The following is a 16340-nucleotide window of genomic DNA, read 5'->3' as shown; positions in this document are numbered from 1 at the left end:
AATTACTACAAGCTCTTGTGCTGAGGTCACTCCTTCAGGGACAGATAGGCTGCTCCAGGCTCCCCACTCCCACTGGTGAGCAAAGAAACTTCCTTCTATCCAAGTAAGGCAATGGACAACACAGGAACTACACCACAGCCCAGAATACAGCAAAGCCTGTATACTGGTCTAAACTAGTCGAGGAGAGGCGGGAAAACAAGGATTTTTTTTTTTTTTTTTGTTTTTGAGATAGAAAGCACACAGAAATGCAGGAAACAGTAATAAATCAGTTACACAGGCTAGCACACTTTAGTGGGCAGCCTCAACAGTTAAATTTAACAAACAAACAAACAAACTTTCAACCAATTTTCAACCAAATGTAACTTTAAGTGCAGATAATATATAATGCAACAAACAGCTAAGAAAAAAAAAAAAAAAAACAGTTTAAGCTTGTAGCTAGGTATTTTCACTCTCCGTCCTCAAATTCCGATATGGCTTCAGTAAGCCATCTGACAGCAGATCTTCCGAAAAAACGTAAGGATAAAGACAGAGACAGACTGCAGAGGTCCAAATCTGCCGACGACGCTTCCGTTAAGCTAATTGCCAGTTCTCCGGTCCTCAGTGAGGCACTTTCTCAGACCCTGATGCCTGATTCTGTGGATTTGCAGGCCGCTACCGAGACCCTTTCTGAGTCCAGTATGCCGCGAGACTCTTCATGGACTAAGGATCCTGTGGCTGTCTGTACCTTGGATGGGTCCAGAGCCGATAAGCAGGCACCGGCTTCCGAGGAAGTACTTCGCACTACCGATTCTCGAAATAGACCGATGACTTTTTTCACATCTACCATTCTTTCGAAATCTAACAAGTTTTTAAGGCCAAGGGTACGAACCACACCCAAAAAAATGACAACCCAAGCTCAGGCACTTGCTTCCTTGCCTCAGTCTCAAATGCTTAAAATGGAGGAAGACCTTATAATGTTTTTCGGGGGAAGCCAGGCTACCCCTTCCAAAAGAAAGAGATTTGTCCCCAGTAGTTTTATCTGAACAGGAGTCCGATGACTCTGATGCATCTGAATATGAGGATATGCAAGCCCTCTCTGCTTATGAGGATTCTGATGCAGAGGAATCCATCCCTTCAGCCTCTCCACCCAAGTACTTTTCCTTTGGGGAAACCCTACATACTTTTAAGGGAGTATTTCCAATGGGAATGTCAGGACTACCCTCAGTCAAAAAAGAGACTCAGGGAATTCTTAGATCTTCCACAGCACAGTCCCCTGGCCATTCCTCCTGTCCTGGATGTTGTGGATGATGTTTTTATGGAATCCAGTTTGACTCCTGACACCCTCTCTCCTGCTCCCAGAAAACCTGACAGGTACTATAGAGTCCCGGACTCTCACAAATTTATTTTAAAATCCTGCTGCTGACCCCGAGGTTATCTCTCAAGGACCTAAAGGAATTAAAGCAACTTCTGCTAAGAATCCCACCCCCTCAGATAGGGATTCCCGAGCATTAGACAGATGGGGTAAAAAAGTATGCACCTCTGCTACTCTTTCTATTAGAGCACTAAACTGTCAGTTCCATATGCTGAAGTATCAGCAACAAACCATGGAACTCCTCAAACAAAAAATACCTTCTTTTCCTGCTTGTGCAGAAAATAGAGTTACAAGAGTTAATGCATTCTGCAAGTCAAGTAACTAAGTACACCTTACAATGTGGTTTTGATGACCTAGAAGCATCTTACAGGGCAGCAGTCGCTGGTTCTGTCCTTAGAAGGCATGCTTGGCTTAAGTAACAGCCCTTGCCAGACCATGTCAAATCCAAATTATTGGACACACCCTTGGACAAACATAACTTATTAGGCACCAAGACAGAGGAGGTCATAAAAAGATGGAAGAAAAAACTAAATCTATGCAGGCAGTTAAAGATTTCTTGCAGGTCCAGCCACCGAGGTTCAGTAGGCATTGCCCCACCAAGCACTGGTCGTTTCCTGCCCCCTCCAGGTCAGCTCAGCCCAGACCCCCGGGGAAGCAGGCCCCCCAGACAAGAGCTCCGGAGAATGCAGAGAACTAAGCAATGGAGTTCCTGATCTTCAAAACCAGGGAGTGCTAAGCCACCCCCTCATAGTAAGAACTCCCAATGACTTTACACTTCCACCCCCTCCCTCTGCCCACCTGCTCTTTCCTCTAGGAGGAAAACTCTCCTTCCACGCAAGCACCTGGGCCACCATTACCAATGACCGCTGGGTCCTCAACATAGTGTCCAAGGGATACAAATTTTATTTCCACACTCTACCAACCCCAAAAGGGTTCCCTTATCTTCCCCCAAACCAGTGGGCAGAGGACAAAAAGCAAGTCCTTTCCCTGCTCTCTATGAGGGCAATAGAGCATGTTCCTGCAGAACAGATAGGCCAAAGTTTCTACTCCAGACTCTTCCTGGTACCCAGAAAAGAGGGCACATGGCACCCCATCCTCGATCTATCTATTCTAAACACCTTTCTAATGATACCAAAATTCAAAATGCTCACCCTCCAGCAGCTTCTACCTATGATGTCCAAGGATGCTTGGTTAGCCACCCTAGACCTAACTACACATCCCAATCAGGGAATCATGCAGGAATCATCCAGAACAAGCACAAAGGTCACTCCAGAACAAGTACAAATATGACTCTGTCATTGTCCATGTTAGTGTGAATGACCTGAGCCGTACCTCCCTGGATTACATGAAAAGAGACATGGAGGAGCTCTCTGATAACGTAGCCCAGGCCGGTATGACCCTGACCCTGAGTAGCATCCTGCCCTCACCAAGAATGATACCACAGTATAGAGAAAAAAATTATCAATGTCAACAATTGGCTAAGCTTCTGGTGTCATTCAAAGGGGATCCAGTGTCTGTCAGCCTGGGATGACATGCTCGACAAGCCACTCTGCTTCGCTAGAGACGGCTTGCACCTGTCACCCTTAGGCTTTCATATACTGGCCAAGGCTCTTGCCATCCCCACAGTGCCTTTTTTAGGCAAGGCTCAAAAGACAAACCCACCGCCGTAAATAGCACAAGTAACAAAAAACTGAAGGTAATGCTACTCAATGTCAGAAGTCTAAACCTCAAAATGCACACACTCGAGACACTCCTCAGTATGGAGAAAAATCGATATATATGCAGTAACAGAAACCTGGTTTAAGGCTCCAGAGAGCAACCCAGCACTGCCAGGCTACAACTCATACCATACATTTCAGCCACAAAACCCGGACCGAAATACAAAAGGCAGGGGAGTATCCATATTCATCAAGGATACCCACACCTCCAGGTTAGTGGCCACCATGTCCCAGGGCCCCCACTCCGCATTCCTGGAAACACTGGGAAACATAAAGGTCCTACCAAACACCCTGATATTGGGTGATTTCAATTACCCAAACATTAACTGGGAGAACTACTCAAGTACAAACTCCCTTGCCCAACATTTCCTAGAATTTATAAACTCAAACGCCCTGGATCAACTGGTCAGCACCCCCATCAGGGGTGATAACATATTGGACCTGGTCTTCACCAACATGGGTGAACGGTGTTCCACACCGGAGGTCAACCCCTCGCTGGTTAGATTCTGACCATAAACTAATCACTCTGGATATCCACATTCCACCACCACCCCCGGTCAAAGAAACCACAGTGAAAAACTTCTCAAAAGCAAACTTCATGTTACTTAAGACCGAGGTGGGAAGTTTCAAAGCCCTCATGCTAAAGGATAACGTTGTCCAAGCTGCAAAATCCTTTACTAATGCACTCTACGGGCATTTACAAGAATGCATGGATCGTGCTATCCCAAACAAAACCAAGACTCACTCCTCCAAGAAAATTAAACCAGTCTGGTGGACCCCTGCCATAAACAAGCTATACAACAGAAGGAGGAAATTAGTACAGAAAAGAGTAAAATCCCAAGAAGGGAAAACATCCCTGATCAATATCAGCAAGAAACTACGTTCCCTCATAAAATCATCTAAGGCTAGCTTTGAAAGAAAAATTGCCATGGACTCCAAAGATAACCACAAGGCATTCTTTAGCTATAGGGTGGGAGGATGACATAATGGTTAAGGTGCTTACCTTAAAGACACAAGGTGCAGGGTTTGATTCTCACATGAGCTAACTGGCTAGGCTTCAAATGGTCCAAAAGAGCAGTTAGCTTAGTTCTAATCTAATCTAATCTAATCTAATCTAATCTAATCTAATCATGTCAAGAATCTAAGTGGCAATTCTCATATCTGCACAGCGTTAGTGCAGAATGGCACAAAACACAGTGAACCGACCGATATAGTCAACATCCTGGCAGACAGGTTCAGTGCAAACTTCGCCCCCCTCTCACCCCCAAAAGGGCCCATAACTATACCAGAAGAATGCAGTGCCCCTGAAATCACAGACACTCAGGTTAAAACAGCCCTCTCCAAAGCCAAAAACACAGCATCAATGGGACCGGACGGTGTCCCAAGCTGCGCCCTACACGAGCTCAAAGATGAACTAACCCCTCACCTAAACACACCGTTTAAACTCAGTCTCTCCACAGGCTCCACAGAGTGGCGCACAGCATCGGTTATTCCACTCCACAAAGGTGGAGCCACAATGGACCCTGGGAACTATCGCCCTATAAGCCTGACTAGCTTGGTCTGCAAAGCTGTGGAGTGCATCATCATGGATCTCATTAACAGAGATATTGGAAACCTCCAAACATTGGACCCTACCCAGTTCGGCTTTGTTAAGGGCAGATCATGCCTCCTAAACCTGGTGGACTTTGAGACAGTTACCAAGGCTATAGACGAGGGAAAGGTGGTCCACACAGCCTACCTAGACCTTGCAAAGGCCTTCAACACTATTCCCCACTCAGATATTATAGACAAGCTCACCAGCCTGAACATAAACCCCTACGTCACGAGATGGGTTGCCAACTGGCTCACGGACAGAAGCCACATGGTAAGAGTTGCAGGAGCTAGGTCTGACTCTAAACTGGTTACAAGTGGCATTCCCCAGGGCTCAGTCCCATGACCCCTCCTGTTCGGCATATACTTCTCAGAGGTACAGGCAAGCACAGGAGGACTATGGCTGACCAAGTTTGCAGACAACTGCAAACTAGGAGCTATAATTGACTGGCCAGCTGACACAGACATCCTCCAAAAGGGTCTCACTGAGACAGGTACCTGGTGTCAAAACCATGGCCTCAAGCTAAATGCCAAAAAGTGCATAGTCATCCCCTTTGGAAAAAACAAAGTACCCACAAACGACCACATAGGTGGTAGCCTATGTGGTAGTATAACCCTAAATACAGAAGATGTAATAAGGGATCTGGGGACCCAAGTAGATAGTAACCTATCCTTTGATAATCACATTGCCAAAGTGGTTAGAAAATCCTATTTTTGGTGCCCACCCAATCACAAAAGGGTTTGCATCCAGATCGAAAGAGGTCATTGGGCCCCTCTATGCATCACTCATCAGACCCATCATAGATTACAATGCCCCATTTGGGATGTACCTTACAAGACACATGCAACTATTAGAAAGACCACAGAAGTGCCTTACCAAGAGGATCACCGGCCTCAAGCAGATGCCCTATGCAGCTAACTGAAGAAACTCCAGCTGTACTCAGTTGCATACCGCCTACTCAGAGGTGATCTCTGCCTGACATAAAAGGCCATGTCCAACCCAGAATTGATGGACATGCTCTACCTAAAGAAAATCATATCCCCTCGAGCCACACGCTCCAGGGATCTAAACCTCACCACAACAATAAATAGGACATGCTGGAGGGACAGATTCCTGTCCTAGAACCTTCTCATGCTCTGGAACAAGATTCCAATCTACATTAGGCAGAGCTCCTCGCTAACCCTCTTCAAGAGGAACCTTGACAAGTGGATGGGAAACAGAAAGTTTATCCTGGGGATCACTTCAATGGCTCTACTGGACAGAGGCACGGGGAACTAATCTAAGAGGGCGGTGAAAGCCATCACATTCCAGCTAGGCTTATAAATGCCTTCGGGCAGATAGCATAGTACCTACCTATGAACCTATGAGTACCACAGGGTTCAGTCCTGGGTCCTCTCCTGTTTGGTATCTACTTCTCTGAAGTGAAGGCCAACACAGAAGGTCTTTGGCTAACAAAGTTTGCAGATGACTGCAAACTAGGAGCCATAATCGAAACTCCTAACGATGTGGACAAACTACAAAAGGGCCTCACTGAGACAGATACCTGGTGTCAAAGCCATGGCCTGAAGCTCAATGCCAAAAAGTGTTTTGTCATCCCCTTTCGTAAAAACTCTGTAGCCATGAACTACCACATAGCTGGTAGTCTACTTAATGCCGAAAATGTGATAAGAGACCTTGGGACACAGGTGGACAGTAGTCTCTCCTTTGATAATCACATCACCACAGTGGTCAGGAAATCCTTCTACGTGGCTCACCTCATCACAAAAGGATTCTCATCCAGAAAAAAGAGGTCATTGTTCCCCTCTGCTCATCACTCATTAGACCCATTATAGAGTACAACGCCTCTTTTGGTATGTACCTCACAAGACATCTACAACAACTGGAAAGACCACAGAAATACCTCACAAAGAGGATTACTGGCCTCAAACAGATGCCCTATGCAGACCGTCTCAAAAAACAACAGCTTTACTCCATCGCATATTGCCTACTCAGGGGCGATCTCTGCCTAACATACAAAGCTATGTCAAACCCAGAGCTGTTGGACATGCTCCACTTAAATAAATCTCAATCCCTCCAAGCTACACGCTCTAGGGACCTAAACCTTGTCACCACAATAAACAGAACATGCTGGAGGGATAGATTCCTGTCCCAGAGACTTCCCATACTCTGGAACAAACTACCTATCTATGTCAAACAGAGCTCCTCATTAGCACTCTTCAAGAAAAATCTTGATGACTGGATGGGAAATTCATTCCGGGGATCACTTCTGTGGCTCTGCTCGACAGGGGCACAGGAAAATAATTTTCTTGGATGGCGAAAGCCAGGGTACCTTTTTTGGCTAGGCTTGTATGGGCCCTAGGGCCTAGTACCTACCTATGAACCCACGTAGCTGCCACACAAAAAGGCATTCTGGTCTGAAAGGCAGTAGAGGTAGACACGGCCCTGGTTGACTGACCTCAAATTTTTCCTGGCAGTTGATTGTTCTGGGAGTTATAGACGTAAGTATGGCTTTGACACCAGATAAAGTTACTTTTGTGACTGAAGTTCCCTTTTTGTTTTCTGCAAAGGATACAAACAATTGGTCAGATTGTCTGAATTCCTGTATCCTGTACAAGTAGAAATGTAATTGCCTATGAACCTCCAGTTGGTGGAGTTTATACTCTGCCTTGTTGCCATGATTCCAAAAGAACAAAGGTAGTTCTCTCGATTGATTCAGATTGAACTCAGAACAAACTTTTGGTAGAAAGAAGGGGATGGTTCTGAGAGAAACCCTATCTTTGTGAAAGATTAAATAATGGGGACAAATGGAAAGAGCTTGTAATTCTGATACCCTCCTAGCTGAGGTAATGGCGATCAAGTAAATAATTTTCCAAGTCAGAAAGTTTAGAGCACAAGAACTAGCCGGTTCGAACTGAGGAAGAATCAAGGCAGCTAAGACTAAATTTAGATCCCAAGGAGGAAGTTGTTCTCTTATTGAGGTCTATACTATAACATCGAACTCGGATAGTTGCTGCTGCTGCTCCTTGGTTAAAAGTTTCAGTGAGGAATTCTAGGATCTTTGAAATGGGTGCAGTAAAAGGATCAATATTATTTTTGTCAGCCCAACAAGAGAACCATTTCCATTTGCTAGTATACAGTTTTCTCGTAGAGGATTTGTGAGAGAAAATTAGAATATGTTGTACTGCAAGGGAGATGTCAGGAAACCTGGCTAAGCCGGGTAGTGTAGGAACCAAGCTGTAAGCTTGAGGGTCTGTAAGGAAGGATAGAGTGTGCCCGACTGATGCATCAGCAGATCCGGAGCTGGGTCCAGAATCCATGGCTCCTCCAGAAGATGGGGCCATAGAAATGGAAACCAGATTTGACGTAGCCAGTAGAGGGCAATGAAAATTAGCTTGCAACCCAGATTTTGCTTTCTGAAGAACCTTAGGAATCAGAGAGAATGGGGGGAAGGCATACAGAAGTTCTGGGGTCCAATTGTGAACAAGTGCATCCCTGGGTGATTTCCCCACTGGGGGAACTTGGGCAAAATAGCTGCTGCATTTGACATTGATGGATGTGGCAAAACGATTGCAGCGAGGCTGACCCCATTTGCGAAAAATATGGTTCGCAATGTCCTGTTTCAGGGACCACTCATGAGGCATAAGTCTAGACCTGTTTAGCTTGTCCGCTATCATGCTGAATTTCCCCAGGATGTGCATCGCGATCAGAAAGCAATGGAGGACATCGCCCATTGCTATACTCTTAGGGACTCTCGACATAAGAGGTAGGATCTGGTTCTGCCTTGCTTGTTGATGTACCATACCAATGACATGATGTCCATGTGAACTACAATCATCCCTGTAGGGGGAGAGCTGTGAAGTGCTTGCAATGCCAGAAGCACCGCTCTCATCTCAAGGACATTTATGTGCAAGTGGTACTCGTGTTGTTGCCAAGTTCCATGAACAGCCTGTCCCAGATAATGCCCCCCACCCTATTTGGGAAGCGTCCATGGTCACTGTGGCCACTGGAGGATGAACGGTCTGCCTATCGTCAGCTGGGTGGACTGAAGCCACCATTTTAGATCCTTCTTGCAGGTCTCCGTGATGAGAATTTCATGAGACATGGGTAGATCTTGCATGGACCACTGAGCAAACAGAAGCCACTGCAATAACCTCATGTGGAAGAGTGTCAAGGGAAATAATGTTATTGCTGCCGCCATTGAGCCCAGGACTATCAGAACAAATCTTGCTTGAGTCTTTTTCCTCCCGATTAAAGTAGCAACTTGGTGTTGAATGGCTGACACCCTTTCCTGAGGCAATTTTGCTATCATGTCTTTGGTGTCTAGATCTGCTCCTATAAATGTAATATATTGACAGGGCAACAAGGCAGACTTTTCGTAGTTTATGGTGATGCCTAGTTGACAGCAGAGGCAGATTGTGATGTCCCTTGTCTCGGTTAGTTGATGCTTGGTGGTGGCGGTAAGGAGCCAGTCGTCCTGTTATGGAAACACCCGGAATCCTAGATGCCTCAGATAAGCCGCGACTACTGCCATGCATTTGGTGAACACCCTGGGGGCTGTGGTGAGGCCAAAGGGCAGAGCTCTGAACTGGTAGTGACTGGCTCCCAGCTGGAAGCGTAGAAATCTCCTGGATCACCTGTCCATCTTGATATGGTAGTATGCATCCTGGAGATCAATGGAGCACATCCAGTTGTCCTTTCTCAGAAAGGGAAGTATGGACTGCAGTGTCACTATCCGGAACTTGGTCTTTTTGACAGAAGTGTTGAATCTACTGAGGTCCAAAATGGGCCTCTAGTACCCTGTTTTCTTTGGTACTAAAAAGAACCTCGAGTAAGTTCCGGACCTAATTTGGTCTGTGGGGACTTCTTAGATGACTCTTTTTCTTAGCAACTTTTGAACTTCTAGAGTTGCGTGTTCCCTTAGATTGGGTGGCATATCTGGGGTGGATTTTTGTTTTCTGGGAAGCGGTGGCATGGAGAAAGGAATACTGTACCCCCTGGATATTATTGACTGTACCCATGTGTCTTTTGTGATCTATTGCCAGGCTTCTGGGTACAGTGACAATATTTCCCCGACTGCCTCCAGAGGTGGACAGGCGGGCCTCCCTTCAGAAGTGCTGGAAGGGCCTACCAGAGAATGTATCTCTTGTCGCCCTGACTCTGCAGACCCCCTCTGCCGCAAGGGTTGCATCACCCATTATTACCCCCCCCCCGCTGCACCGGGGGGAAATTCACCACATGCATCAGGCGAAGCTCCCTGCGATTTCCAGAACCACATTTTTCCACCTTTTTGACCTTTGGGATAAGGTTAGAAGGCGCAGAAAAATGTACTGCCATGGCTGAGAGAGTCTTGCCATCCTGCTCGCACCTAGTTAGTCTCTTTTACCTTAGGCCCGAACAACGACAAGCCATCAAAAGGGGTGTTAGTAAAGGCCTTGAAAGGCTCTGCAAATTGACAAAGGTGACTCTTGTGCCTGCAGCCCTGCTCGCTCCATCGGCTACATAAGAGATAAGCCGCATGGAGGAGTTAACTACCGAAGATAAGGTCGCAAGCTGAGAAGCAGTTTTATTTGTAGCTTCCGCAGCTGTAGGATATCTCCTACCTCTTTCAGGAGATCCCTAAAGACGGGTGAAATGAGATAAATAATTCAGTGACCTGAGAGTAAAAGCCGCTGAAGAAAAAAGACACAATACCTGTATCTGTCCGCCATATGGAACTCTTTGTTCGGCGGATGGACAGAAGTAGAAGTCTCTGCTAATTCCTTCTCAGTGGCCGCCGCCGCCACCACCATAGCATCAACTGGCACGCCCTTGGTTAGGAAAGTTCTGTCATCTGGTGTTGTTATGAACTTATTGGGCCTCAGCGGAACTAGTTCCATCGATTCCGGAGAGCTCCACGCCATTCGACTTACTACCCCTAGTAGCGGGTCAAAGGGCAGAGACACCCAAGAAGTAGAGGGTTGGGAATCGAATGCATCTAGGTACATGGACTCGTCATCAGAAGGGGAAACAGACTTCCAGCCACCCGTCTGCTTGAGGATTTTCAGGATGAACGAGAAAGAGACATCCTCAGAGGGGACTGTGGGGACCTTCTGAGTCCTCCAAGTCAGTGTCCGATGTCAAGGACTCGGGGGAGTCCACATGCTTCCTCTTTCATGTCCCCTTCCGAGGGACCTCCTCAGGGGGATGCTCTGGGGAGGTTTCAGAAGGAGGGGTTGCCCAATGGGGCATCCTAGGGCACTGGTTCCCTACGCTTAGAATGGAGGGGTGGTGAGAGGGTAGACAACTGGCTCTGTAGGGGACAGAGTAGCTGAAGCTGAGGGAGGAGCTGTCTGAGAGGAAAGCACACTCATCACCTCGGAGGCACCACGATCCCGCCCGAGAGGGTCCCCGGCTCCGAAGAGTCAAGAGACCTCTCCTGCACCAAGGGTGATAGCTCCAAGGCCGATGTGGGAGCCGAGCTCACCTGCGCCAAAGCTCCAAGAGGGAGAGTGGGGTCAGACAAGGGTCCGATGCTGCTCCCCCCTCGGAGTCGACGAGGGAGTGTCGGCTCCCAGATCCCTTGATAGGAGGTATCGAGGAGATTGGAGGGGATGTCGAAACCGAGAGACCGGAGGTTTTCAGAACCAACAGTTCCACCATGATGACTTTCATGCACTCTGGCTCCAAGCTCAGGTGAGTTGAAGGAGCAATAGATGATCCAGGGGGTAGAGTAGTCGGCTCCACATCCACATGGGCTGGGCTCAATAAGATTTTGGCAAGAGACAGTGTTTTGAGAAGCCTCTTCACCACCCTCTCCACATCATCGTCTGAAAGGCTCCTGGATGACCGAGAGGAGTGGGTGGACGATCGGTGACTGCCCGCCACAGACTGTAGAAGCGGTGACTGTGGAGCAGACTGCACCGGTTCCAAAGAAGGAGACCTAGTCCTTTTGTGGCTCCTAGACAGTTCTGAGAATACTGACAGAACCGCAGGAGATAAAGTTTTGTCAGACCTGAGAGGTTTCGGATCCGACAAACTGGAAGACTGCTCTCTGTGTCTCGACGGCTCCGAGGATGGAACCGACGGAGATGTTGGTTTGGAGGATTTTCCTGGTTTACTTGCCTGATTCCCTTCCACTGGTGTGTCAAAGGGTCCTTTTAGTAAGCCTCTCAGTATAAGTTTGTTTTTGCACTCCTGCAGGACTCTGGCACTGAAGGCATGACAAATGGAACACGAGACCTGCAGGTGCACCTCTCCCAAGCAATAAGTACAACTCGTATCTGCGTCAGTCAGGGACATTTTTGGGAGCATGACTCACACTTCTTGACTCCAGAAGGTTTGGATTCTTTGGGTGCTTCTTTAGACATTATTGAAAGCAAAAACAGCACAAACAGCAATAAGCACAATATGCTACAGTTATATATATATATATATCAAGAAAAAAGACATCTACAATTCTACAATAACCACAACAACACTATATCTAATTTTTTTTTCATCAAGAATAGGAAGTTAACAGAAGGGGGGAGAGCCTCTAAGTTAAACAACAACTCCCCCAACCGAGGAGAGCCTCTAACTTAATCGGCTAACTCCTTAGCAGAAAGGGAGAAGGAGGGAATATGGGAAAGCCCTCTAACTGAAAGTGGGCCGAGAGCTAGAGGGATGGATGCAAAATGGAGGATAGACCTGAAGGAAAAATGACTGCCTAAACAACAGCAATAGCAACCAGAAAACGAAGTTAGGGATCTTAGACAACTACTACTAATCTACAGAAAGATTCCCTGAAAAATATTAAGATTTTAGTACAGAATATAACAAGAAAAATCAAAAGCTTAGCCTGAGCCAGTTTCCAGCAATCGCGAAGCTTCAAGCGGCAAACGAGATCTGGGTAACTAGCGCTAGGCATGATGGGATAGGGTCTAGCCTCGAGCCAGTGGAAGCTCTCGAGCTTTAGAATATGGCCAAGTTAGAGCCGAGGATTGGCTCTGAACCCAACCAACCAGACGGAAGGTGAGATAGGGACAACATAACATCAATGGGTTTGGTATGCCTTTTCCAGTTAGTAGATCCCTCATATGTTCAGATGCAACAAAAAGCAAAGCAAAACAATACCACAATAGATGTTAACAAGGAACTGCAGAATATCTACTAGAAAGTGCAATGATAAGAATAAATGGCCTGAAGGGTCTTAAATGACCAACACATTATATGTTTCTAAGACTAAGACTTCCTACATGAGACCAAGGTACATGAAAATATCACAATATTTTTTTTTATTTTACCTTTTTGTTGGCCATACAAGTCCACTAGACAAAATGTAATTTTCAGGAACAATATGGAAGCACTGTCTAGTTAAGTGACTTGCTGAGTTGCACAGTAGACAAATGAAAGTGAAAGGCTTCATACCCTGTATTCTTGGCACAGGAGGACGATAATTACTCATGCAGAACTTTAGTCCTTTGAGCCAAATGCCAAACTTACCATTCTTATACTCCCAGAACTGAAACACTGATGAGAAGTACAAATCCCTAGTGACTGTCATTAGGTTCATCCACTTACCCTTTGTAGGCACACCAATCCAGTTGAGGTACCGCGTGAGTTTCTTGGACATGTATGTTTTTCCCCTGGCTGGCAAACCGACCATTACAATTAAAGTTGGAGAATTTGTCATGTAAGATGCCCATGCTAGAAATAACAAAATAAAAAAAATGAATAAAGTTTTAAGTTATTCTTAAAATAAGGAACACAAACATTTTAAAAATCTAGGAGTCAAAGTATTAAAAAAAGTTAACCAAACTACTATAAATACTACAGTAAATGAGATCCCCGACCCACTCTGATCATGTTCTATAATCTCTTTTAATACGGATGCCTGGATTAAACTGCCTTTACTTTTTGTACCTTTCTGTTCATAGGCATGCCAATAAAGGTCAAAAGCTCACCTCGTACAGGAATAATGAATTGAGAAACTCACCTATGATTCCTCTGCACACTCTGGATCACAGTGTATAAGAACACACATTTTAATTGGTCTCTCTTATGCACAAGTTTGGGAGATACAAAGACATGTTTTTAATCTCTCAAGACTGCCATGCCATTGCAGAACAAGAAGATGGGCTAGAGTTAGCTGCAAAGCAAGATGGAAGCATAATTTATATGCTTGGTCTGGTTGACAGATGTTGATAACTGCTGAAGGGGCAAAGTAAATTTGGTCTAAGACTACTTGAATGTGATGTATCACAGAAGAAAGTGCTGACATTGCTGGTTCAACTGCTAAATGATGGCATACAGACTTCCCCCTTAACGCCAACATTCCCTTCAACTAGTACAGTAAAACCATCAATACACTGATGAAGAAGAGATAAAGTCATTTATGAGAAATCTCCCTGCTTGTTCCACACCATACCATCAGACTAGTCAAGCAGATGGAAGTGATGAAGCGTATTCCTGTGGTGTCAATGACCAGTGGATGGTAAATACAGAAACAGTGGCTTCCAAATGTAGGGCTACTGAGTTACAAACATCCAACCTCAGACCTCATCACAGAACAAGAGGAACTGAAGAAAAGGGTATTCAGGGTTTAACGGCACTACATGCGTTTCCAATTAGTTTTTTTTTCTGCGATGACCAAGTAAACAAATCAAATATAGGTTCATGCATTCATATGGAGGACTCTATGGATGTGACCAGGCTTCCAGATGAAACTGGCAATTCTTGTACAGAAAAATACTTCATGGAAGCCAGACTTCTAGCTGATAAATGGAAATAGTCACACTTTTGATCCAGAGTACAGCTGGTCCTAGCTGAAGGCTTGTTTAGACTGCTTCTGATCAACTTTTTCTGCGATATTATCTACTGCTGAGACATCTGTCAAAACCATGCTAGTTAGCTAGCACCTACAGCCCTATGTTTTCTAAGCACTGGGATAAGAGCTGCAGTGGGGCTTCCAGTTCAAGTGAACAAACTGTCGTAAGTACTAGGCAGGTAGAATCTGTTTGTTTACTGATATACTGATATATATGCTTGAACTTCTTAACCAGGTATAATGCTGATTGCTATGGGCCATTTTCAAGTTCAGTCTGGGGTACATACAAGTATTATCAAATCATAAGTAGTTAAGCCTGATATTTTTTATTTCTGCATATGCCCACAGCTGGCACCCTTGGGAACTTTTAATAACTCAGTAAATCTTCGGTGATTGGGAACTGGAGAGGGAAATTTTATGTTGCATAACGACAATAATGGAGAACACTGGACTGTACCAGTGTTTTTGCACAGTTCTCAGAATGTTATTGCAGTTGCATAACATGTAGGAGCTGCTGTGTATCATCTCATCCACAACTTTCAACTTCTTTGCTCAAAAAAAAAAACAGGGAAAAAGCTAAAAAATAATAGGTAGAAAAAGGTCAAAATCAGGGATAGTCTTTTGTTTTTAAATCTATTACTTTAAAGTCACATAAGAAGGTTAACAGAAGAACAGGTTTAGCATCTATATGTCTTTTTCTGAACAAAAAGTATGAAACTCAATAGCTGACTAATCTTCAGTGATTTACAAGAACAGAAAAAAAGATATTCACTGGTATTTTTTAAAATATTAATATATGAAACAAAAAGTTGGCACAGTAAGACAGTGGGAATTGGCAGGAATTTTCAAAAGTAAAACAAATCTATAACTCTAATTATTGTCATTATTTATTACATATTGTGAAACCCACCTCATTTTCTCTCTAAATTGCCAGTTTTAGGATGTATTATTATGAATTTCAGAGTAAATTTTGAGCCAAAATCAGTAACAGCTGGAAGATATGCTCACCGATAATGGAAACCTTTTTAATTTTATCATACCTAGTATTAGTAACAGATCCAGGTGATAATGGAGAAAACTAGACTTTGTGTAACCCCGTCACTTAGTATTCTGGATTTGCACTTACACAAGGTCCAGAGTTCTCCAGTTTCACCTGCGTTACTAGTGTCGGCATCACTTTGTATTTATTGTAAGTGTATTTATATATATATATATATATATATATATATATATATATATATATATATATATATATATATACACATATACATTATATATACATATATGTATATATATATATATATATATATATTTATATAAATAAATATATATATATATATATATATATATATATATATATATATATATATATATATATATATACACACACACACACACACACACATAGATATATATATATATATACATATATATATATATATATATATATATATATATATATATATATATATATATATATATATATATATATATATATATATATATATATATATACACACATATATATATATATATGTATATATACATAAACATATATATATATATATATATATATATATATATATACATATATATATATATATATATATATATATAACACACATATATATATATATATATATATATATATGTATATATATATACACATACATATATGTATATATATATAGATATATATATATATATATATATAGATGGATATATATATATAGATGGATATATATATATATATATATATATATATATACGTACATATATTGCCAAATTTCCTCAAAACTCTACAGTTTTACAATTGATCAGTAACACTTTCCCATGGGGGGGGGGGGGGTGCAGTGCGGTTACAATTCAGCTTCAGTAGCTGATTTTCAAATGTGT

The 16340-nt window shown here is 43.6% G+C and overlaps 1 protein-coding gene across 5 annotated transcripts in view; it reads right to left on the bottom strand.

Annotated features, from left to right (window-relative positions):
• The window catches only part of PFKFB2 (6-phosphofructo-2-kinase/fructose-2,6-biphosphatase 2), a 655955-nt gene that overhangs the window by 610587 nt on the left and 29028 nt on the right, over positions 1-16340 (bottom strand). For all 5 annotated transcript variants that reach the window (XM_044076459.1, XM_044076460.1, XM_044076462.1 and 2 more), the window contains exon 2: positions 13199-13324. In XM_044076459.1, coding sequence (XP_043932394.1) covers positions 13199-13324 — 126 coding nt within the window. The remainder of the gene's footprint in view (positions 1-13198; positions 13325-16340) is intronic.

This window comes from Protopterus annectens, chromosome 7.part0, assembly GCF_019279795.1.
Source record: "Protopterus annectens isolate FY-2018-M chromosome 7.part0, PAN1.0, whole genome shotgun sequence".
NCBI classification, from domain to species: Eukaryota; Metazoa; Chordata; order Ceratodontiformes; family Protopteridae; genus Protopterus; species Protopterus annectens.
Note: the sequence above shows the minus strand (reverse complement) of the source record. Positions and strands in the feature narration are given on the sequence as shown.